The sequence below is a fragment of the Dermacentor silvarum genome, chromosome 2 (genome assembly GCF_013339745.2).
Source record: "Dermacentor silvarum isolate Dsil-2018 chromosome 2, BIME_Dsil_1.4, whole genome shotgun sequence".
NCBI classification, from domain to species: domain Eukaryota; kingdom Metazoa; phylum Arthropoda; class Arachnida; order Ixodida; family Ixodidae; genus Dermacentor; species Dermacentor silvarum.
The window spans coordinates 125,149,345-125,175,612 of NC_051155.1; the positions used below are offsets into that span (position 1 = coordinate 125,149,345).

Below are 26,268 nucleotides of genomic sequence, written 5' to 3' on the forward strand. Positions count from 1 at the left end.
AACTATCGGGAATCATTCGCGCTTGGCAATTTGTACACTTAAGAGTGACGTCGTCGTCTGTGCATGTATTTCGGAGCCCACAAGAGGCGCCCACAGTGGATGAGGATGACAAAAGGCGCATCGCCAAGAAGGGGTTCTGGAATCTGGAAACAACAACAACAACAACAACAACAACAACAACAACAACAACAACAACAACAACAACAACAACAACAACAACAACAACAACAACAACAACAACAACAACAACAACAACAACGACAACAACAACGAGATACCGGTAACCTCTGTGACAGCCTCCTTTTGTTGCAGAAAATTAGTTCAGAGTTCCAGGAATCGGTGATCTCTGCGGCCTTTCTTTCTTCCTTTTCTTTTTAACAAAATTGTGTAAAGATCTCATGATAGAACGACTCCATGAAAACAACTTTCAACAACGATAAAGTTCGTGAACGCATGCAGGCTACGAAGATAAATGTGAACGATGATGAGTTATTTCTTCGCGTCCGCAGACAGTGTGCGCTAGATGAGCATACTATACAGTTACACAAGGCATACCTAAATAATAGCGCATGTGTTGTTTCTTCTTGCCGTATGTATTTATAACTTCCTTGCTGTACGTGTATGAAATGCACGGTAAAATAAATTGTGGGAAATATGAAACCTAACTCTTGTTTGGCGCACATTGTGTTGATGCGCGGTCATCCTTTAGCTCCCTCTATGTCCCAAAGGTGTAAACTGCACCCACCGGCCACCGTGGGTCCGTACACGTGGTCTACCACGGCGTGACCCTGGTCCACGTGTCCGTAGGGCTTCAGCGTGCGCAGCACGTTCTCGGCCGTGTCCCGCTGCGCGTACTTGCTGGCCACCAAGCCCTTGAGCACGTGACCCAGGGCGATGCTCATGGTCGCGTTGTGGGCCACATCGACGACGCCTTGCTCCTGCACGCTGCATGGTGTTTGAGCGTCGCGCTCGGGGTTAATCACCCTTCGTGGAAAAACAAAATTATGCAGTGCCAGTTCGCGCAGTCGGCCTGTGAAAAAAAGTCAGAGAAATCGAGACAATGTGCTCGCGGTCGCGCCATTCCGCCGCAGCAAATTGAGCCACGGCGCGCAGTCGTCCAATACGGCGTGAACGAGCGCGCGCCCAATCTCGCTGGCGGGGTTTTTGACGACATCTCCCATTCGAGGAGCACCGCAGCCTCTCTTGTAGGATGACTGTACATTGAAACTGTGAGGTTTAACGTCCGATAGCTCAACAGTGAGCTATGACGGATGTCGTATGTAGGACCGGTACGGATTAATTTTGCCCCGCCTGGGGTTCTTTAACATGAACCCAAAGCACTACTTCAGCTTAAAATTCCGAAAATTTTTCTGCATCCTAATGTGGGCGCTGCGGCTGGGAACGAAAGCCGCGGTCTCAACAGCACAACCAGTCAGTAGCTAAGCAATCTCCGCCTGCGTGTGGAGAGGTGAATTAAAGGGTAAGCGTGTTCGCGCGAGAAAGACCAACGCCGCAGTATAGTGCTGGTATACACAGCATTTGTGCTTTTGCCCCCATATCCTCAAGACACATTGTAGAGTAATAAAGAGGCAAGTAAATGTAACCTTCCCCATCTAAGTCATATTTGTATCCCGGTCGGTGGTAAAATTCGCTTAGATATTCAGTTGTGACTCAGTAACTTGTAACGGAGATATCTTCAGCACACGCAAGGCTCTCTCACTATGCTTCGAGTCGAAAATTATATTGTAGTGAGTATATGATAATGGACGTCACGCGCAGAAGTCATTCGCAAAATATTCATACCAGCTAGCTGCTTCTTGAATCTTCAAGAAGGCATGCTGAAGACAATTCCCGGCGTTCAATGTAAGCCACAGCTCGGATGACCGTAGTAAGGTAACGTCTCCGTGGAGGTAAGTCGGCAAGTCTAATTTGCTTATGCAGTGTTCCTGCACTTCGAGTAGTCGATCAATTCGGCCTCGCGCTACCACCTGTTAACCTCCTCGTTAGCTGAGACTGGAAAGCGACCTCGCCAGAAAGGCGTAGGTACCGGGCTCGATCTCCAGGCATTGTCGAATCTATTAAGGGCCCCGTGTCGCAGAAAATCTGGCGTCGGCGTCGTCCGTGGCGGAAAAAATTATCTGCAACCACCGCATTCGTAAGGTGTTCATTCAGGAGAAAAATTGGAGGACGCTTAAGCTTCGCCTTTAAGAGTACAACGCGATAGCGTTATCGGGACCCGTTCGCATCACAACGCGCAGCTGTAGGTCTGATAGGCGCGGCTCTAGGTTTGAGTTTCCTCATAGCAGAATTAGGTTTTCTCGTACATTCAAACTACAATCTGACGTCGATTGGTGAACAATGTGACGGCGAGGCCAACGTCGTATAATAAATTTTTTTGACGGATTTTATTGTGAGAAATCTGAGCCACCCGACCGCGCAGGCCCTTCGTTGTGGTGCAGGGTTTTGGGGAACAAAAATTGAATTTCTCACAGGGAAATCCGTCAGAAAAATGGCAAAGTACAACTTACGCACAGCCTACAGACATGGTAGCGTCGGACTGTTATTTTAATGTACGGGAAAACATAATGCTGTTACGAGGAAACTCAAACAGAAACTTCTTTTGCCAGCATTTCTACCATAAGAACACGGGCTCACTCGGGTAGCTTACTTACGAAAATCTTATCCAGATGGCGCCGGCATCCTCGGCAGGTTAGGAGCCTACATGCAAGCGCTGTTTTAGGGTGGTGACAACTCCAAAATTTTGAGCGCTATTTACCGCCAAATTTGGGGAGTAGCCATTTTGATTCCCAATTTCGCTAGAAGTCGCGAAACACCCTGCATTCTTTTTGTCACGCTCTGGTGTACCCATTTTGGCACGCGATCTAATAAACTTCTTTAATTTAGTTCTGCACCAATGCGCACACGAAACCTGCATACATCTGTAATATACTAGTTGACTTTTCTTTCACTTTAGCACATCAAACTTATTTTTTTTTTCATAGCATACGAAGCAATAAGTTATAAGGCACGATGGCGTGCTCATGGTAGTATTTTCTCAAGCCAAGAATGTGAACTGCATTAAACATTTTCGTTGCCTTTCACTTGTACACACTATATAAAGGGTGTTTTTCGAAGTGTGTTGTAATAAAAACTGTGCTTACAAGCCTGTTTAACTAAAATGTAGACGTGCCACGCACTGCTCTCAGACATGCATGGGTCTCTGGCTGCTGAGGCCAAAGTTTATTTTAAAAATTGAATTAGTTTCACGGCACCAACGGGTGCGGGAAATGTGGTCTGGCGGCTGGTCTTTTCGCCATTTTGATTCCCACATGCTATATTTGGCGGAAAATTTTACCCGCCAATTTAGCTGGATGCGGCAGGTACCCTTACAAAGGTTGTCACCACCCTAAAACAACGCTTGCATCTAGGCTCCCTACGGCAGGTTAGGGAGCCTACATGCAGCGGCGTTTTAACCGTTGCATGTAGGCTCCCTACGGCAGGTCACATTGGGACTTCGCCGGCCAAATGCCTTCGCCGGCCAAATAATGAAAAAAGGTCCTAGGGCTTTCACATTTTAATAAAAGACGACTTATATTGCCCCTGGAAAAACGTTTTCTCAGCAATGCATTTCTGTTTAAAAGTGAAGCCGACTTTAAGGAGATCGGTGTGAGCTTGGTCTTTGTAAGCTGGCTTTCCCACCTTCTGTTTTACAGTGAACGAAGCCTCCTTGCCGGTTGCGAACGATGTGATGCGAACGGGTCCCGAAACGCTGTCGCGTTCTACTCTTAAAGACGAAGCTTAAGCGTCCTCCATTTTTTTCTTCAATCGTGAAGCATTCTTTCTGACAAACACGTGCATTGATTTCCTCCTGAATTTCTCACTGCTCTCCATTGGATGACAATTTCAAACTTTTATGAAGCTTCATCCACACAGTACACATTTCCGCTAAATTATTTGCTTATTCAAGAAGAAAGCTTTTCGCTGGGGTTTTGTCCCCGCACAAGCACATGACACCATCCGAGTAGCCCCGTTTACCAAACACATGCACCCTGCCCGACACGAAGGCTGCGGATGTATTTGCTCGAGCTCAGGACCTAATTCGGGTGTTTGCAGGCGAGAACAGCGATGTACCCATTCGTTATACAGATGCAGCGCGCGACCCCCACCAGCACGATGCCATGAGTCTAGTTGCCACGGGCAGTACAGGTGCCATGCGAATGATCATGACACCCCTGCATTTATAGCAGAAGCAGGTGTCATTGCTCTGGCCTTTACTGACTTCAGCACATGTGCACTCCATACACCATCAGCGTTAGACTGCCAGGCCGCGTGTCCCGAAGGAGCGTGTCCACCCCTACGCTTCATTTGTTCAGCAGCACACTCGCATCCTTCAAGGTCTGCGTAGTTTGCGATCCTGGACAAGCCTCCATCCTTGATAATTAGCATGTCTGCTCGCTGACTACGGTACTCACTAGCCGGGAACTAAGAGAGGCATAGTCTGTAGCTTAAGACAGTGCATCCACTTACGTACTTAATTTTCTTTTTCGCTTTTGTACTGATAACCTATCTGCAAAGTGTCCGAGTGCTCTCACTTCTTCAGAAGCGCGCTTCCGTTCCGCGGTGGAGGCCCAGTGTTGAAGGTGTGTGAAAGCATGTGGAAGAGGGCGCACTTTTCTCCTTCACTTAGGCTGGCCTCGTTGAAAGGCTGCTGGGGCTGTGCATTGCGCAACATGGCCTCCAAGATGGCCGCCTTCAACTCCCGCGCCGAGTCAACCAGAAACCGCTCGCCGCCGTTTGCCAGACGCTGGTGGTCCACAAAGTCGATCGAGAAGCTGCGTACACAATGCGCGTAGAAATCACGTGTTATGCATCAGATGGTGAGGCAGAAGCTTCGAATCACTGCTCATATCTACAAGAAAAGTATCGCGGTTCCCGTCACCTATAGGCCAATTTACTCGAAATAAAATCGGCATATTTATGCAGGCAGTCTAAATATGCAGTGCTTCCATGTTGGTTATTGTGTCACGGAAAAATGTGCTTGAGCTGTGCTATGTCTCTATGGTGCACTTGATGTCTGAAACATCAGTAAAAAATTCGATAGTAACGTTCTTTAGGTGTCCTTTACCACTGTAACTGGCGCATCCTTGTCGATCGTATATCGCGAACGAATTACGTTTCTTCTATACTACACATTACCTTCTTGCATCTGAATTCTTCAGCAAGGTCGCATAGCCACAACCACAAGGACGTACCTCTCGTGATGAACATGACAACAAACACCCTAGTTACACTTAAAAGAAATATCGGCTCAGGGTTCACTGCGCTTCGTGTATGTGTATTATTTGAGTGTCAGCGCTAATTGCGTATACAACTCGAATAGTTAAGCTGGATGAAGGCTGCACTAACGGGTTTTCGACATACACATACTGTGCTTTCAACCTCTCACTATTCATTGGGTTGCCAAGGAGCTAGTTAATGGAACTGACGAGATTTGACATTATAAATAAATTGAGCATTCCATGAAAAACCAATCACAAGAAAATAAAAGGACCACATGCCCTACAACAAGCGTTACACGTAGGTTTTATTCCCGGCATTGTCTAACGCAGTAGGCGAAGAAAAACGTTTCACTATTATTTAAGTAACGACACTTGTGCGTACACATACCGTGTCAGCAGCATGGCTGCCATGTCAGCAACGTCCAAGGTTGGGTGGGCGGCCTCAAGTTTGCGCACCAGTGACGTGAAGGCATCCAGGGTTTGAGCCGGGGCTGATTCCGAGTGCGCCAACGATTCGTTAAAACAGGACGAAGCCACCTTGGCGTTGAATGTGGCGTAGTCCATGAGCACCGCTCGCGTGACAGGAAGCATCAGGTGAACCGCAACTACTGAAATGGTAATGGCAGCAAGAAATGTCTTCCTCAATACACATGATAGTATGAAACCGTCTTGTGAGGCCGATATGAAGCGTAGATGATATGCCTTAATCATCACCAACGCCGAGAAGCAAAGCGAATGCTGTATGCACGATAGCCCTTTCCTGGCGAATATATTATCTAACCTAGGTCCGCATTATCCACTGGTATCTCCGCTTTCATTACAGAGTCCCCAACTTCGTTTGAGATTAACGGCTTTTCTCTATAGTCAATGTATAGACGGCAAGTAAACCTGAAGCAACAAGACTTTTACAGTGTCGGCTACTCTCAGTTCATATCCCACCTTACCACAATCGGTATGCGTGCTGTTCGCTCAAGTAAACATGACCATTGCTACCGTCTCTCCCTAGGCTTTTTTAGGGGTGCACCATATCAGGTTGGGGTACACCAGATGATATATGTTTAAAACCAGTACAATCTTCGATGAACCTCTACGGGCATGCCATTAAATTAAAACCTAATGAGCTGATAAAATAATAACTAAGGCGTGTGTAATTCAATGAGAAAGTCGTATTGGTCATCCTAACAGCTTTTGTCTGCAGACATTCTATAAACAAAGAATTGGCTAAGGAGATAAACAACTGAACAACTCGAGATCCAGATCCCTCACGCCGATAAGAAGACGGAGACGAAGTCATAACAGACGTAAAAGCAGAAGTCGAAGCCGGAGTCGGAGTGGAAGCGGCAACCGGAACCGAAACCGCCCCCTGCCAGACGGCGTGCGGCCCACACAGGGCGAGACACAGACAGGGCCGCGCAAAGTCACCTGGTCCGACATAGTCGCGGGGAGAAATGGATACTGTGTAGAGAGCACCCCCGCCAGTGGCAGTACGAGAGGAGCCCCCGATCGCCTCCTGGCGGCGAGGATGGAGAAAATGGAACGAGAAAACAAGGAACTTTATTTATTTTATTTTTTATTTATTAATACTGTCAACCCACAATGGGTCATTACAGGAGTGGAAAGTACAGAAAGAACAGAGAAAGCGGTACATTCCTTGGCAGGTAGTGGAACATCATGTTACTTGGCAAAAGTAACATGCGGTATGGATCACAACATTACACTTGTATTACTGTCTTCATAGTTCAACAAATATTCTGACGGATGAACACTTTCTAGGAAACCACTACACAGGTATGCTCATAAACAAATTAAGGCCACAGGGGACAAATTATGTAAAATATATAGACTTAACCTTTTCCTGAAATTCACCAATTGATGATAGTTTGACTATAGTGTCTGGTAGCCCGTTCCATTCATTGATAGCCCTAGGGAAAAAACTAAATTTAAAAGAATCAATAAAGACAGAGGGAGGGGGAATGTACATACTGTGCCTGTGTCTGAAATAGGTGTCAGGTTGGATGATAAAGTATTCGTTTTTATTTATGCTAACGAGATCCTGAATGACAAGAAAGAGAAATTTCAGTCTTTCGAGGGAAGTTCTAGACTCTAGAGAGAGAACTTCGAGAAGAGCTGGGCAGGGCCAGAAAGCAGAACGAACAATCAGCGAGGAAAATCGACGAGCTACAGCAGACGCTGGACGAAATATTGAAGAACATGAAAGGATCCTCTCATGAGAGGATCTCCTCATCCACCTCCCGCGAGGCCGCCGAGCGAGGCGGTGTGACCGCGACAGAAGGCGAAGTCGGGGAGATGGACACCTGTTGCGGCGAAGAAGCACCGGCGACGGCGGGCTCCAAGCGCAAGGGCACGAGCGACGCGCCTCCTACGGAAGACGCTGTGATCCACGCACAAGCACCGAAGAGACCCAGGTCAGGAGCCAGAAAGATAGACGCGATCGAAGAGATGGTGAACAAACTGACGGACAAGACGGAGCGAATGTTTGACATGCTCCTCACGAGGCTGAACGAATCCGACGCGGGACGGAACGCGCAGTACGCAGCGGTCAACACCCAACTCGCGGCCATGAATAAACGAATCGAAGATCTGGAACGCGGGACGATGCAGCTGCAGCATCAGCAACATCACCACCACCTGCCCGGAAGGGCCGGGGTACCGTCACCACAAGCGATAAATGTACCGGCCATCCTCACCAGCGGCAACAACGCCAACACCACCCGCACCGGGGAAGGAGGGATGCACGGACAGTTGTGTCCCCCCAACACCTCTGCATAACAATCATGGCTGTGTCCCGCAAGTCCGACAACAGACGCATTGTCTGGCAGTGGAACTGCAGGGGCTTCAAAAACAAAAAAGCAACAATGGTGCAATACATGAAAACGCTTTCAAATAACAAACTTCCTGTCGTCATTGCCTTGCAAGAACCTTTCGACCGGCCCCAGCTTCCGGGCTATGTTACGTGTTGTACCCCCTACGAATGCATGGGGAGGGACGTCAAGGTGTGCACCCTGGTTAAGCGTGGGACGGCCTTCATCGAACACGAACTCGTGCTCCACGAAGAGTCGGACATAGACCACGTCCTGATCGAAGTCGTTCAGAGTAGTGGAAGAAAGAAGACCGGCCTCTTCGTGCTCAACGTATATAGCTCCCCCTCGCAAAGAAACCGCACTCACACTTTCGACGCCCTCTTTCGCGAAGCGATGTCCAAGGCCACCTCCAATCCCTTGCTCATATGTGGAGACTTCAACGCGCCGCACACGCAATGGGGATACGGAGCTGACTCGCCGAAAGGGAAGAGGTTAGCCGGACTGATGGACGAGCTCGGCCTGACCGTACTCAACGAGCCGGCTTCGCACACCAGGATCGGACAGGGAGTGTGCCGCGACACATCCCCCGACCTCTCTGTCTGGTCGGGCGCGGACGCGGTCACTTGGTCGAACTCTTTCGAGGACCTGGGGAGTGACCACAGAATCCTGTGTGTGACCGTGGGAGAGAATGAAAGTGAGGAGGACGTCTGCCGAAAGGCAAGAATCGTGGACTGGGATAGATTCCGGAAAAATAGAGAACGAGACAAGAAGGAGGGCCCGATTGAAGACATCAGCGAATGGTGCAGAGAACTACTCGCGGACGTAGCGAAAGCCACCGATGAGATTGAATGGACGGACTGGCGACAAGAATCCCCCAAAGAAGTAGGAGATAGATCCCGCGGAGCTGGGGACGACGACGCTCCCCAACCGTCCAGAGTGGACAGCCGGCTGGCACATCTCGTTGCGGCCAAGAAATCCATGCAACGGAGAGCGAGTAAGCAAAAACTCAACAGGAAGATACGCAAGAAGATCGCCGAAATCAACCGGGAGATCGAGACGCATTGCGGCCGCCTGTGCGAGCAAGAATGGCAGGAGCTGTGTGACACGATGAACGGCAACATGAGCGCGGGACGCACCTGGAAGATTCTCAGGCACCTGCTCGACCCGGGAAGCACCAGAACGGCGACCCGTACAGAGATGGCCAAGCTGCGACACAAGTACAAGGACGACCCTGAAGCATTCGTGGAGGAGATCGTGCAGACGCACCTCACTCGACCGAAGGGAAGAGTCACCCCGAATACCGCGGGGCTCCCAACGAGGAGCTTGACGCTGACTTTTCCGTGCAGGAAATTAGAGCGGTCCTCCAGCTATTGAAGACCAAATCGGCGCCAGGTCCTGACAGGATCACCAACAAAATCTTGAGGAACCTGAACGACGACGCCATCGAGAAGCTCTGCGAGTACATCAACTCGTGCTGGAAGGAGGGCCGTATTCCGCAAGAGTGGAAGTCCGCGGACGTTATACTAATACCGAAGCCAGGCAAACCGCTAGAGGTCCGAAACATGAGGCCGATCTCCCTCACGTCCTGCGTGGGGAAAGTGATGGAGCATGCCTGCCTCAACAGGGTGACGACGCTCCTCAAAAAGCAGGACGCCTTCGGCACCCACATCATCGGTCTCCGGAAGGGACTTTCCACGCAGGATGCCATGCTGCAAATCAAAGAACAGGTAGTGAACGCTCCGAGCACTCACGTACGCGCCTTGCTCGGGCTAGACCTCAAGAGCGCCTTCGACACTGTGAAGCACATGGCCATATTGGACAAGATCAGCCGACTCGATCTCGGGGCGAGGTTTCACCGATATGTCTGCAGCTTCCTGAATGAACGCGAGGTGACGGTCAAGATCGACGGGGCCACGCCGCGAACGGTCCCAATGGGCGGTGCGGGAACGCCGCAGGGCTCCGCACTCTCCCCCATGCTTTTCAACCTCGTCATGATCGGCCTGCCGGAGCGTCTCGACGCGATAGAGGGTATCAATCATACGATCTACGCAGATGATGTGACAGTGTGGACCACGGAGAACACGAGCGTTGGCGAAATGCAAGACCGACTGCAGCGGGCCGTCCGGGAGGTGGAGCGGCACCTTGAAGACACGGGACTCGTCTGCTCACCCGACAAGTCAGAGATCCTACTCCACAGACCGCGCAAGAAAGGACCCCTCCCGCAGGGCGTGCTCGACGCCCGTCGTTTGGGCGTCCACGTCACGACGAGGGAGGGGACCCGAATACCGACGGTGTCCAAGTTGCGAGTGCTCGGCCTGTGGCTGGAAGAGAACGGTGCCAACCGCGAGCTGGTTTCCCGACTGCAGAAGAAAGTAGCCGCCGCCACGCACCTCGTGCGGCGAGTCGCGAACAAGAGGAAAGGAATGAAAGAACACAACGTGACGAGGCTGATACAGGCGTACGCGCTGAGCCATATATCGTACGTCGCCGCGTATGCCGACTGGAACAGGAGCGAAACCGACAAGCTGAACGTGGCGATCCGCAGGGCGTTCAAGACCGCCCTGGGGGTACCCCAGTACACGCCAACTCACAGGCTCCTCGAGCTGGGCGTACACAACACGCTCGAGGAGGTCGCCGAGGCGCAGAGAATAGCGCAGCTGGAGAGGCTGTCGGGCACCAAAACGGGAAGACGAATCCTCGACCTGCTCGGGATTCAATATCATGAGGCGCGGGGACTGAAGGAAACACTGCTACCGGAGGTCAGGGACGCCATACAGACGAAAAACATGCCGAAGAACATGCACCCGGTGCATGACGTGCAAAGACGTAAACGACGGGCGGTAGCAATCCTCGAGGAGCACGGAAGACGAGAAGGCGTCCTGTTTGTCGATGCAGCCAGGTACCCGCGGCCCGCCGGTGACGTTGATGGCGACGAGGGACGACGACCACCATCGCCACTACAACGAAATGTGCGAGACGAACCGGGGATGCCAACACCACCATCTCTACTACTACTACGGCAAAAACGGCAGCAGCAACAGCAGCAACATCAACGACACGGCCGGCCGGCCGACGGCGGCGGAGCCCGCCTTCTCTATGGCGGTCGTAGATACGAAGGGAAGGATCCGAGTCACGGCATCAGCTAGGCTGCCGTCGGCCGAAGCAGCGGAGGAGATGGCCATAGCCGTCGCGGTACTCCACGGAGGTACGGAGGATAGCCTGATAATAAGCGACTCCAAATCAGCGATCCGGAACTACACCAAAGGTTGGGTGTCCGCGGATGTGGCGCGCATGCTCAACGCCAGAGCCGGAGACTTCGTGTCCGGCAGGATTACGATCAAGTCCCTCAAATGGTTCCCCGCGCACGTCGGGGAGCTTGGTACTAAAGAAGACAACAGCCGCAACAACAACAATACTAACGGCCGAAAACACACCGGCATCCGGCCCAACCACAACGAGCGTGCCCATCTCGTCGCGAGGCAACTTACCCGCCGCGACGCGATCACCCAGAGGGCAGCCGCCGTAGTTGTGCGGGACCCCACCGGAGGAATTATCAACACAGCCCAAATCGCGGCGGTCGGAGCTGGGGGCCACGGGGACGCCGACTGTGATATCGAGGAGTTTCCGGCCTCGTACCGAGAGGTTCTTGCACACTATAGGAAAGAACGTATGACATATCCACAACCCCACGGGCGGCTGGACAGGTCCCAGGCAGTCGACCTGAGGCGGTTGCAGACGGGCACTTTCACCAACCCCTATCACCTGCACCGCCTGTGGCCCGCGCTGCACCCGTCGCCCGGCTGCCCGTGGTGCGAGCACGAACGGGCTGATATGGCCCATATACTTTGGGAATGTCAACGCCCTGAAGAAGAAGGACCAAGAGGAAGGGGGAAGATAACAGCAGGACCTTCTGAAGCGGGGCGCCTCGCTGAGAGATGGCAAGCCACCCTCCTCAGCGAGGCACCCGAGGACCAGGAGTGGGCCGTCCAGCGGGCCAGGGCCATTGCCGAGGACCTCGAAAGATTTTTCTCCGGCGATGGACCCCTGGCAGCCTAGCCCCGGGCACCAACAGCCTTAACCGCTGGACAAATATAGTTTATTCCTATCCTATCCTATCCTATAAACAACTGAAAGTTCTTTGGATATATATATATATATATATATATATATATATATATAGCCTATAGACCGAAAATCGACTAAAAATAGATAATTGCATAATTTTTCTTTAGCGGCAGGTTATACACTGGGAATAGACAAATATGAACATGCACGTTATCAACTTTTGTCTATAGACAATATGTACACTGGGAGTAAACAAATACTAAATGCGAAACATTTCTTGGCGAACATTTGCTACTTTGAGAGTATCTATCTATCTATCTATCTATCCATCTATCTATCTATCTATCTATCTATCTATCTATCTATCTATTGTGAAGAGCCTGAAGTGGAACCTCCCTGAAGATAAGGAAGAAGACGACCGAGACTGGGGCTGGGGGCACGGATGAAGAAGAAGTTTATTAAAATGGTGGACTAAACATACCAGTATTGTTATCATTTGGGCCCTCAGCACTAGGCTATAGTCACAGAGACGTGTGTTGCGCAGTATTTAATTTTTTAACTGAAACAAAACGATTGCCCTGCTAATTATTGTATTTGCATTCTGCATAACAGATGCATTCATATCACCTAAATTAGTTTCTCCAAATTGTTTTGTTCATATTGTAACAGCTTTTCACTTTCACATTTTCAGTTAGTCTGACTGCTCGCTCGCATGGTAATCTAGTTATTGCGACATCTGCCTTTTACTTGGCCTTTTACTTGGCGTTTCTCGTTTTCTTTTTTTCAAATATGAATTTTCTTTAGCATACCCACTGCCGCCCGATTCTTGGCCTATCCCCATTAGTGGGGGAGAGCCATGACAGAGGTGCAGCATCATCATCATCATCATCATCATCATCATAAACAGACCGCCTCATTATTATTTCCTTGCATTTTTGGCACAGCCGCTACAACCTGAAGCTGACGTGGGTTCAGAATGGCACCAGCCGACACCATGATGGATGCGGATACGTCCAGAGCTACCAGATCCATGGAGAAGGGCCAGTCAGCTTGGAACCTTGAGCCAGCTCAACGGAATTCCTTGCTTGGGTCGCGACCAAGTCGGGTACAACTGTGGCCGGACTTCTTGAGCAAGGTACTGTGAAAATTTTTGTCAAGATGGAAGAGTACATTAAGCCCTTCCAACCAGCTCGCCTAAAAGGTGCTATAGATCGTCAACCAGACTTCACCACAGTCATTCTGCAGCTCATCCAGACTCAACGCGAACAGTTAGAAACCCAGACGCAATTGATGTCTGCTATGGAACAAGCGATGCAGCACAAGAATTATCAGCGAGGTGACACCGTAAAACCAGACATGTTCGATGGCACATCAGCAGTTCCAACTTCGTGGCTGGACTTTTAGGAGTACGCTTGTGTGCAGAACCAGTGGGTGACTGACAAAGACAAGATATTTAACTTACGCTTCTTTCTATACGGTACTGCAAGGAAGTGGTACGACATTCGGATTGTGGAACATGTTAGCGAGAAGTGGAGTGAACGGAAGAAGAGCCTGCTGTCCTGTTTTGCTGTAAATGTAGTTAAATAATGGTATAAGGCAATAACATATATGCACAATAGTGGCAGTCTCCGTGACTACTATTTTGAAAAAAAAAGAGACTAGTTGAACTCGCCGATCCCAGTTTACCGGAAACATCAGTCGTACCTCTTAGGTTGCTTGGTATGAGTAGAGAGTGTCGAACACAACTACAGGCCCGACAGATCAAGACTGCAGAAGACATTCTTTGCTGTCTAAAATACATTGTTGTAGAAACCACATCATGCGGTAGTCAGCGTGGAAACCTTGCCATCAGACAGCCAAACAGCTATCGCATGACTTCACCAAATGCACTACACAGGCCTAAACGTCCAAGTGTGGAACCGCCGAATATACCTAACCATGGTGCATCTCAGCGACCCGCGATACCTGAAAAATATTCGACTGTATATCTGATGAAGAACAACATTCTCCGTGCGAGAATGATAGTAAATAAAAAGGAAGTAGATGTTCTTGTGGATACAGGCGCGTCCGTGAGCTTGATAAGCTCAAGTTTGATGAAGAAAAGTCAAGTCCGCAAAGACAAAATTATTGAGGTGCGCAGTTATGATGAAAAAGCCAGGCTCCTAGAGGACTGGGTAACAATTCCAGTTGAATTTAAAGGTATTAATAACCCTATTGACGCAATAGTAATGAACGACGTCGAATTCATGTTCCTATTGTGAAGAGCAGATATGAAGCTTTTGAGGGTAAACATCTCTTGGCAGGACGAACTGACTATCGATCACGAGCGAGATGAAGATAGCAGTGAAACGAGCGGAAGTCTCCGAGTTGTGAAAACGTCAGAGGATGTTCCCAGTACTTACCCAGAACTGGTATGCATTGGGCCTTACCCTCCTGCAACGTCATTTATAGAAGTACCATTTAACCTACGAGACACAACTTTTTCCCGTAAGAAACCTTACAGTCTATCACACGAGAAAAATATGTGGCTGAAGAAGGAGCTGCAGCAGATGCTTGCAGCGGGAATTATCAGACCATCAACTTCGGCCTATGCTTCCCCATAGTGCCAAAGGAAGATGGAACATTCAGGATTTGTACAGATTATCGTTTGATTAATAAACAAACAGATCTGTTTCCGTTTCCTATGCCACGCATTGATTACATTATTAATGAAACCGGGGGCGTTCACTGGTTCTCAAGAATTGACCTTTGTAAAGGGCACTGGCAGATACCACTCCAGGAAGAGTACAAAAATACACAGCCTTTGTGACGCCATTTGATATCTATGAATTTAATAGGCTCCCATTTGGCTGGAAAAATTCCAGCCAGAAAATGTTGAAATGGTTCCAGAAAATGTTGAACACTGTGTTGGAACCTTTGACTGGCAAATGCAGCAATGTGTATGTCGACGACATTATTGTCTATTCTCGAACAAAAGACGAACATGAGCTGCATTTATCACAGGTTTTGAATGCTTTGGCAAAAGCAACGCTGAAGACCAATTTTAAGAAGAGTGAGTTTTTCAAGACATCAGTGGTTTTTCTGGGAAGGACATTTGACGGTCATACAAAGAGTACGAAGGAAGAGTCAGTGCAGAGGATTTAAACTTTGACAAAACCTCCTGACTTGCACTCTTTGAGGGTTTTCCTTGGCCTAGCTGGCCATTTCAGGGCCTTCATCTATCTATCTATCTATCTATCTATCTATCTATCTATCTATCTATCTATCTATCTATCTATCTATCTATCTATCTATCTATCTATCTATCTATCTATCTATCTATCTATCTATCAAGCTGCCTACGACTTTGTGCTCTCATGGCCGTTTCGTTAACTTGCTATGTACCAAAATTGGCATACTCTGACAAGAGTACATAACAAACATAAATGATATGTCATAAAATGAATGTCATGACATGCTTGTCATGTAGGTCATGAAACAGCCGCGTACGTCTTGGTGCTCCCATGGTCGTTTCGTTAACTTGGTAGGTACCAAAATTAGCATAGTATGACAGGAGTGTATGACGAACCTAAGAGATAGGTCATGACAATGACTCAGCCAAAAATGATAAACACTCAAAAAACCCTGAAAATAATTCAGATATGGGTACTAAGTGAAGAAACACTAAAGGGTGATAATAGAAGTCATGGTCATGAACATGACTCAGCAAAAATGACAGTGACTCAGCAAAAAAAACATTAACACTCAAGAACCACTGAAATGGGTTCTGACGTGGGTACTAAGGGAAGGAAACACTAAGGGATGATGGTAGAAGTCATGGTCATGAGCATGACTGAGTGAAAAAAGATTAACACTGAAAACCAATGGAATGAGTTCGGATGGGGTACTATGTGATGGAAAAGGCTAATGTTGTTTCTCGAAGTCATTGTCATGACCGTGACTGAGCAAAAATGACAATGACTCAGCAAAAAAGATTAACACTCAAAAACCCCTTAAATGGGTTCGGACGTCAGTACTAAGTGAAGGAAACACTAAAAGATGGTGGTAGAAGTTAATGTCATGAGCATGACTAAGAAAAAAACGTCAATGACTCAGCGAAAAAAAAGATTCACACTCAAAAACCACTGATATGGGTTCGGACGTCAGCACTAAATGAAGGAAACACTGAAGGATGGTGGTAGAAGTCATCGTCATGAGCATGAGCATTACTCCGAAAAAATGGCAATTACTCAGCGAAAAAAACTAACACTCAAAAACAGAGGAATGGGTTCGGATGTGGGTATTAAGTGAATGAAACACTGAAGGATGGTGGTACAAGTCATATTCTTGAGAATGACCTTAAGGTCTCTTATAGGTGTAGCTAAACGGACTCATTGGGACTCATGACAAGAATGTCCTGACATGCATGTCATGTAAGTCATGAAAGAGCCGCCTACGTCTTGGTGCTCTCAAAGTCGTTTCGTTAACTTGGTAGGTTCCCGTGGACTGCTTCGCATAACATCGATTCCCACAGGGCGTGGGATCTGCCGGCTTTTATCAACACCTTATCAACTTTCGTCTGTGACACTCTAGGAACTAAGAAGGTACAAAAGAAAATACATGCTGTATCGCCTTTTGTCTATAGGTAGTCTATAAGCGCGAGGACACCTTACGGACTTTTGTCAATAGAACCGACTAGAGTATGGGAGTAGACAAAAATAAATAGACATTTATATCACATTTCGTCTACAGCCAGTCTGTACATTTTGTATAAACAAAAGAAAGAATATCTAGAAAGGCAAAGCCGTCTAAAAGACCTCTACGTACACTATAGAGAGTCAAAACTCATTTTTAAGGGATATACGCGTGAACCGGTTGCGGCCGGTGGTTGAACAATCCTTTAGGAAAAAAAAGTGTAGCCCAACGTGACTGTAGAAGGACAGGACGTAAGAGCCTGCGACCGTTTGGTTTTTAGCAGTACAATAATTCAACAATAAGGAGGGCGAAAGAGATACCACAGTTTCGTCGTTATCAAATCTGGCCTCTAAAGGCAACAACCGCAATGTCACAAGGTATCATGCCGGCTCACACCGTCGCTGTACTAGATAGCTGTGCTAGTTATTAGTACATCAGCTAATTTATAGGAACGTATTCAGTCCATCAGAACTGTATGTTATATCTATGCTAAATTTCAGCTCGCTACTCTGCCCCTACCTCACTGTAGCAATCGTTTCAAAATCAATTAGGAAGACGCGAACCAAGCAGGCACGTGCGCGCGGTTGCGACCACCAGTGGCGACAACCTAACGAATCCGTTACTAACCGAAGAGAAGTTCATTTCACAAATACACACAAGCCAGACATGCCCTTATGGTCTAAATGCTCTTAACTTGTGTCGGTACACCTATACAAATGCTAGACGCAAATTACGAGAAGAAATTGGCGGATGGCAACGACATGAGATCTTAGTAAGCCTCCCTAATAGTTCCGCAACTGCTTATACTTTTAACGGCGAAGCTGTCTAAACCAGCAGTAATTTGTGGTGCTTATCAAGAAGCTACCAAGAAAAGTCACAGTTTCGCCCTAAGGGCGAAGCAATGAATGCGATAGCAACACAGCAATGTCATACGAAGTAAGGTGAGCGGCTTTGGTAGCAACAACACGCAGAACTGTTGTCGACGCCATCGGCGTTTTGCCCGCGTTAGCTCAAAATGCGTGCGGCGTTGGTGACTGTTGCTGGAGCCTCTGATATAAATAGGCACTTGGTGCCGCAGCTAAACGTCGCGTCCCTTCCTTCCCCCTCCCCCACGGCCTCTCGCGCGTCTGAAGAAGGCGCGTTTGCTCTACATATATGGTGATTGTAAAGGAGAAACGAGACGCCTAATTCTGCAGCCCTTAAGCGAGCACGGTGCAGAACGCGCGTTTGTTCTCCGCCGTGCGTTCACTCCCCGTGAAAGACGCGCCCCTCGCGCCCTTTCACTCGCACATACAGCGTTCGATTGGCGCTGAGCCGTGCTCCCTCAAGGGCTGCAGAAGATAGCGCCAACCTTTCCCTTTCCCTCAAGAACCACTTATCATCGGCGACGATTTCATCTCCAAATGACGTCATACGGAACCTCACGGCGACGGTGACGGCGACGCCGACGGCAGAAATCTGCTTTTGAGTGTCCATAAAATTGCTATCGCAATAAAAGAAAAGAAAATAAACTTTCTTGCCGAGCGAGGCGGGACTCGAACCCGCGTGCCCCCGGTCCCAAGGCGAGCGTCGTAACCACTAGACTATACAGCCACGCTTGCAGAACATGCATTTATGCGAACCATATGATTGCGTTCGAGCGTCGTCGTCTTCGTCCACAGATGGCGCGTTCGTATGCTCGCGCTCTGCGAGGTGAAGGGTTTTGCGCGTTATGAGAGCAAGAGAGAGAGAGAGAGAGACGCATTCACGGAGCGTGTCTAGCCAACACCCTCTAGAAAAATATTTTTCTAGAGGGTGTTGGTCTAGCGCCTCTTTCTCTTCACAACCACAATCCCTCTCTCTCTCTCTCTCTCTCTCTCTCCTGGAACGCGGTGTCGGCATTGGAACGCGGTGTAGGTGTTGCAAGTAGAGCACTGCACGGGCTCGGGCTTACCCGAAAGCGGCCGGGCCGGGCCATGTAGAGCAGTTTTTTCACGGGCTCGGGCCGGGCTCGGGCACGGCGTGTGCTTTTTGACCCGGGCCCGGGCCGGGCTCGGGTTTTTTGACGCGGGCCTGGGCCGGGCTCGGGCTTTCTGCGAGTTATTCTCGGGCTTCTAAACTCCGAAAAACATGTATTTTTCGGTCTCGGGCCGGGTTCGGGACAGTTTCGAGTCGGGCTCGGGCCGGGCTCGGGCTTATGGTAAAGGGGTGGCGGGCCGGGCCGGGCGGGTAACGTAGATTATTTCCGGGCCCGGGCCGGGCCGGGGTCTCGTCATAAAAGTTTTGATCGGGCTCGGGCGGGCCGTCCAATGTAAAAACGGGCCCGGGCCGGGTCCGGGCCGCAAAAATCGGCCCGTGCAGTGCTCTAGTTGCAAGCTGCGCTATGCAACGCGCAGTGACGGCCGTAAGTCCGAGACGCCCGAAAAGAAATTATCATCATCATGAGTAATAAGATGAAAAGTTCGCTCGCACATCCGGAAAATGCTGGGCTACGATCGCCCAGCTTCGCTGTTTCCAGCGTTGCGCGGCCGAGTGCAAGGTTAAGCGTTTTTACAGTAAGTTGACAAAAACGTTCGCTGTAGTCAAAAGTAGGAAAATGACCTTGTAGCTCCTCGTCCACAGCGTACGTCTTCTAACCCGGATCTCTGAAATTCCGATTAGAAAAGCAACAAGCCATTATTCATTTTCACAAAACCTATATTGTTCAAATTGTCTGTGGGGTGTAGCGTCCCGGAACTACACAACGATGCGGAACTCCACAATGAAAGCTCCGCTTCAATGTCAACCCAAAGCATGGTACATGAGCGTTGTCGCAGTCAAGGAGTTTTAACTGCTTGGTTGCGGTTGACCTCCATTGGAATGCAGCGGCTGCGGTCGGGATTCAAACGCCTGACCTCGCGCCCAGCTGCATAGCGCCATAGTCACTTAGCCACCATGTCCGTTAGAACGCATTTTTAGGATAGGTGGTTTATTAATGCTTGAAAACAAGAGGGGGGGGGGGGGGCAATAAGGCAATCAGAAAGACGGACGTCAAGATGACCACAAGGTACCTTGTTATTCTCTTGCTCGGTTCGTATTAATGTGAAGAAAAAAAATTAAATTATGGGGTTTTACGTGCCAAAACCAGTTCTGATTATGAGGCACGCCGTAGTGGGGGACTCCGGAAATTTGGACCACCTGGGGTTCTTTAACGTGCATCTAAATCTAAGTACACGGGTGTTTTCGCATTTCGCCCCCATCGAAATGCGGCCGCCGTGGCCGGGATTCGATCCCGCGACCTCGTGCTCAGCAGCCCAACACCATTGCCACTGAGCAACCGCGGCGGGTTTAATGTGAAGAATTCTTCGCCACATAGCTAGGGTATTGTGCGGTAGGTAGGTACGTTCTCCACCAAAATCAGGTAGTTGACGGTCTATCAGTAAGATGCTCGGATGCATCGATTGTAGAAGAAACCGCGATCGCCTTTGCAGCAACACATTCTTCTGCGGACTATATACTTACTGACTCTAAGGTAGCATATAGGAACTACTTGAGAGGACGAATTTCACATCTAACTCACGCCATCCTATGGCAGGCACGAACACGAGCCACGAGTGCGCGGCTCATCTGGGTGCCGGGTCACCAGAGGGTAGCCGGAAACGAGTTAGCACACAACTCGGCCCGCGCCTTTCTTCCCCGGACTCTGTCTACTGACCCCTCAGACCGCGGCATTCAGTTACCAACACCCATTACAACATACGCAGATATACTGAAACTATATCGCCTGCGCAGACAAACTCTACCTCATCCCGCTAAGGGACTTACTAAAGCAGAATAGACTCGTCTGCTCAGGCTCCAAACTATGTCGTACGGCTGCCCGGCCGTGCTGGCCAAAATAGATCCCGAACATTTTAACGCTACCCGTAGATTCTGTGGCGGCCCGGCTGACCTGCACCACATGTTTTGGTCGTGCCAAGCAAACAGCAGCATAGAGCAAATTACGCAGCCGACGTGGGAGGGGTGGGAGCAGGCCTTGTCCAGCCCGGTTCTCGAGGACCAGCAATAACTAATACAACATATAAGTTTCAATAAATGTTTTATTCATTCATTCATTCGACTAGGCGATCAGCGTATACAGTGTTCCTTTTCCGAAAAGTTGCCACAGTTATCTACATTTTTAGCCATTGACCCAATGTTCTTTATTTTGCAATAACTATTATTTCTATTGCGAAAGCTCACCGGCTGTTTTGGGGAGCGTTTGTGGAGTAGTCGATGTGGCGAATCGGCGAACTTTAGTCACCGTGGTTTACTGTGGCCACTGGCGGTTGCTCTTTAATACGGAGTGTTCATCCGCACCCCTAAGCGCTGCACGTGATCCTGCGTGCGTAGGAAGTCTTTCTACTCTTTAATAACTTAGAAACATTCTGTTCGCATAAATCCAGAAAAAGAAGCGTGGTTGTGGCCATCATAGCGTGTCATACAATAATCACTAGAGCAAAACCCTAGCGCTACTGTCTACAGCCAGCGTCGGAATGATGGTATAGTGCCTAGAATATACTTACGTAAGTATATTCTAGGCATTATAATGATGGTTATTACGTGGCTAAACTTAGTCCTGGCTTCAGACGGCTTCGTGCCTTGCTAAACTCATCATTCTAAACAAGGTACTGGGTTACAAATCATTAAACAATTATGATTCAAATTAACCGAAGGAAATATTCGAACGCGAAACCTCTAGCACAGAAGCGTGATAGTGAAACCCTTACGCCATGGGCGCATGCACCGAAATACTCGCGGGCAAGCCAGTGCGTTGAAACCCTTGGCGCGCTTCGATTTGACCCCCTCGACAGGCGGCACCACTGCAATTGTAGCGATTATGCGCGTTCGCAGAGACTTATGCGTTTAGTAACGTACAAATTGCTTCGAAATTTATCACAATGAAGGCAGTTAAAACGTGCTAAACAATGTCACAAACACGGAGGAACCCAGAAGCACAAATACTAGACAAATCCATCATTCCTGCTGCGGCTGAACGATCGGAGCGGCAGAGTTGCTTCTAGTAATTAATTATTGTGCGAAATTGTACGGCTGTGCTATCGTCGTCATAACACGCCAAGCATGCATTGCGTCTGCCGTCTTTATAACGAAAGTTATATGTTTAAGAATTTGGGGGCCAACGAGCTTAAGAAGCTGCCGCTTACCTGACGCCGTATTATCGTTCACTAACACTCGCGAATATCATCACATCTTCTGCGCATTCACTAGACAAACCTGAGAGATAGAGAAGACATAGCGAGGTTTAAAGACGCGAGGTTGGCCGCAGCATGGCCTCTGGCATGGCCGCTACATAAAAAAAAATGCCCCACCTCCCCGAAGGGAATCGTGAGGAAATGCGAATCCATTTGTTGCGCCGAGAGTACACGGCGTAGTAATTTTAATGGCGTAAATTAATGACGAGACGAGGATTTGTACCGTAACCATTTATTTACACATTCATCAGCCGCACGCGTTCCTGACCATGTCTGCGTCCGAAGTGCACTGGGAGCGCCTGCTCGAGACTCTGGAGCGGCTACGAGTCGGACCCGAAGGTACGTTCTCGGCTCGCCGTTGACGTCTCACAGCGGCGTATCGAGCATACATTTCCGGATCTTCGGCTCGGCGTTAGCGTTTCGCAGCGGCTTCCCGAGCACGGAGTTCGGTATCGGCAGCTCGCTTCGCTCGCTTGCGTTCGGCATCACGCGCTCTTCGCTGCGCAGCCTTGTATTCCGCTTCTTCTCCTCCGGTTGATGATGACGTTGAAGCTACTGCAGTGACGTCACCTCCAGCGAGAGGTGTAATGCTCGGGTTGGATTGTATTACACTTCTTGCTAGGGGTACCGTTGCCTTCAGAAATTCGCCTTCACCGACTTCTGCCATGGCCTTGAGAGGCGCCCAGCCAGCGAACGGTCGAGAGTGAGTCGCGCGCTTCACTCCATTTATATATACGTGCGAGCGAGCGAACGGGAGAGTGGGGCGCAGGGAGGAGAGAGAGCGAACGGCGAGAGAAGGAGCGGTGAAGCTCAGCACCTACCCTCTTCTACACTCTCTCCACACACGCGGGAGCTCCGCCGAGTTCCCGCGATGCGAGCGCCCTCACACGCCAAAGCGCGCTCCTCCTCTCCACTCACTCTCCGCTACTCCACCCGCAGCACCTGCTCCGGTTGCTAGGGGCGAGGATAAGCGCGCACGCCCGCAGCTGTTGCTATGGGAGAGGGAGTGAGAGCGGAGCGGTAACACCTGCCGGTGCGCGGACACCGACAGACGCCTGACATGCCCCGACTAAGAAATGCATTCGCATTTAAAAAATTACACCATCTTCCTGTAGGGGAACCCTGAGTAGTATACGAAGCAGCCATGGGGTCGACTCAAGTTCCCATTAGTTTTCAGATTGGCCTATCGCCGCTGCCGTTTCGTGGCAGCGGCTCGAGCCCTCTTCTCCGCGGCGCTGTCCACGGCGCTGACACTGGCATTGACGCTGCCGCTGTCCGTGGCACTCATCGCGGCGTTGCGGGAGGAGAATGAGAGGACGAAGTGAATGATGATGAGTGGGCGAAGCACCTGGAGATCATTCGGGCAAAACGCCGGAAGCTGGCTTCCGGAACCGGAAGTGGAACCGGAACCGGAAGTGGACGCCGCACGGCGGAGGGAGGGAGGGAGTGACATAGCCCCGAGCATAATATGCTTCTCATCTAAAAAAAAAAAGGTGCGGCTTCCTGCGTCGCGTCGCCGTCAATGGGCGAGCGCGTCTCGGCTGAGTTGACAGTGGCGGCCGCTGTTTTTGGTGAGGACGCCACTGCTCCGGTACGCAAGGCAGACGCCGGTTCGTGCTACAAATGTGCTTGCCTCGGGAATTATGCGTGTTGGTGTTCGTTTTCATGCGCATTCTCGTGTGCTTTTTTTGTGTGATCGTGTGTGTGAGCAGCTTGCCTCATGTTTCCTGTGCTTGAGTACGGTTCTTTGGTGTGCGCCTGTATGGCAGACGGTTTTTTCTAGCTCTTGTGTACCGCTGTGCAACTCGAACGCGAGAAGAGACGCTACTGTGAAGTACCACGAATTCCCCTGCGATCTACAGTGTCAGGAAGCGTGGATGAAGAAAATTTCTCACCAAGGGCCGTCAGGGAAAGGAAGCAAGTGGGAGCCAAGCGACAGGTCGCTGATATGTTCATTACATTTCACTGAGAATGACTATAAAAAGAACGCGAAGATTAGGCTTTTGCTTCCGACTGCGGTCCCGACTGTGTTTCCCGGTTATTCGCAGTACATGCAAGAAAAGAATATCAGAAAGACGGGCAAGATGTAAGATGAGCAGTGCGTAAAAAAAAAAAAAAAAAAACGGAGGCAGAAGGAAAAAACGTACACAGAACAAGCGCTTGTCATTTCTGCGTATCTTATTTTGCCACCGTTTCTTTACGCGCTACTGATTTCAAGTGATGCATCTTTAGCAACGTGCCCAACCTGCCGCACTTGTCAGATTGCAGAGAACAGAGAGTTAGAGGAAAAGTTATATTTCAGGAGAAAAGGCGTCAGGGCCCTTTGGCCGCCCTCCTCAGTGCCTGCATCTCTCACTGCTTCGTCTTGAAGAAACACGTAAATCCGCTCCCGCACTTCTTTCCATTTCAGGTGAGTAGAGCGGGCAGCCTTCATGGGGCGCATTGAGGCCCACTGTAGAAAAGATTGGCACTCCTAGGGCAGACTTTCCACATATGTGGGGTAATCGGCACTTCTAATAACGACTTCAATATTCAACCCGTAATGTGCAACTATAAAAGGCGTATTTACGGCTGATTAGAGTCACTGTCGCGCGTACTAACGCAGCTGTGGAAGTGCTTCTCCGTGAGTGGCTGTACCCGAGTAGTGGCACCAGAGCGGACGCGAGATCTATGCCCGAGACGCCGTATCGGCGCCACGCAGCAGGCAGCATCTTTTTTTGTAGCGTTAGCTACACTGGCCTAGCCAAGTCCGTTTCGCGCGGCACATCAAGAGCCGTGCTGCGCATGCGCAAGGATCAGTGATGTCACACGGCTTGTGCACCGGAGCCACCGGAGCCGGCACCTCTCGCGCTCTCCGCCGCCGCCGCGCGCGACTCACCGCCGCCGGTCTGCGCATTCCAGAGGAGTGACGTCGTAGCCGTGGTTAGAGTGACCTAGAATATGGGAGAGTGTCCAAAGCGCCTGCTCCGGCGAGGGCCTTTTTCTGTGAACTGCCGCGCCGCGCCGCTGCTGCTCCGGACCCGTGGGCTTTTCGCGCTCGCGAAGCGCGCGGGAAGCGAGGGTCGTCTGCTACGCGCTGTAGTTTTTTGCGTTCATTTTCCACGCAAAGCACTTCCACTCTATTTAACTTCAACAGTGTGGTGCTGCATGGAGCTTACCCATCTATGAGCGTTTCTTTGTGCTTGGGCAGCAAGATAATGCAAAAACAAACGTACCAAACTCATCAGCGCGGCCTAGCTCCGGTGCTAGAGTTCGGGAACGGTATTACGGTAACTGTGCGTGCGTAGAAACGCGCTAAATGAGCCCGCGCAAGGAAAGAAAGTAAAAAAAAAAAAAAAAGATGGGTACGCGGGCAATGGCACCATGCTTGCAAGAATAAGAGTAACTAAAAAAAGTAAATTACTCGCGCAGTTAAGTGAAATACTTACGTGCGTGCAGTGACCGCTTCGCTCACCACTACGCGCATTTCGCTCACGGTCAGTAGTGGTTTAGAGCCATATGCATATGTATTTATTCATAATTTTTTTTAGCCGCGACAATACTTTATTATGAACAGAGCGCCGTGAGAAGGTGTAAGGGACACAATTAAGAGAAGGAGCGCAGGGACGGCCGTAACGCCGCAATATTGTTGGCCTATTTCGCTTCAGAGATAGCGTACGCGAACAATTCTTGCTGTACGCTATCTCTTCAATACACACTTCGCGCACGATGTACCTTAAGGTTCACCGTGAGCGAAGCTAGTTTCAAATTCAGATATTCGAAAGAAAAGCCATTCCAGCCAATAGGTAAACAAACATAAAAAAGGTGAACAAATATACATTTTTCTTCATTGAAATCAACAGATAGCTGCTACTAGCCTAGCTTTTTACTAATTTTATTATGCAAAAGCTATTGCAGCAATAGCCTTGTTTTATTAATCCGTGAATCCTCTCTGAAATTACCAACATATAACTTCTCATGATATAATAGGTATTGCTTAGCGTGTGATTTTTTACATAAACTAACAAGTATTCATGGCGTGTGGTGATGCTTGTGCTTGCATTATATTGAGTGGAAAATCGTCTTGAAAATTACAATCTTTGATGCACTACAAATATCGTTGTTGATTCTACATATACCTAAAATAGTTACCTTCAATCAGTAAAACAGGAGAAGTTTATGTTCTGGTGATTAGTTGCCTCTTTCATTACGTAACTACAAGTAGGTAATTATTTATCAGTA

The 26,268-nt window shown here is 49.3% G+C and overlaps 1 protein-coding gene across 2 annotated transcripts in view; it reads right to left on the minus strand.

The window, feature by feature from the left end:
• LOC119440360 (uncharacterized) overlaps positions 1 to 26,268 on the minus strand; it is a 143,692-nt gene that overhangs the window by 87,879 nt on the left and 29,545 nt on the right. The window contains exon 1 of one of the 2 annotated variants that reach the window (XM_049661586.1): positions 746 to 939. The exons of the other annotated variant lie outside the window; for it this stretch is intronic. Within the exon in view, the coding sequence (XP_049517543.1) occupies positions 746 to 902 (157 nt within the window). The 5' untranslated portion in view covers positions 903 to 939. Of the gene's footprint in view, positions 1 to 745; positions 940 to 26,268 lie in introns of those variants that run through there. 2 annotated transcript variants of the gene reach the window in all.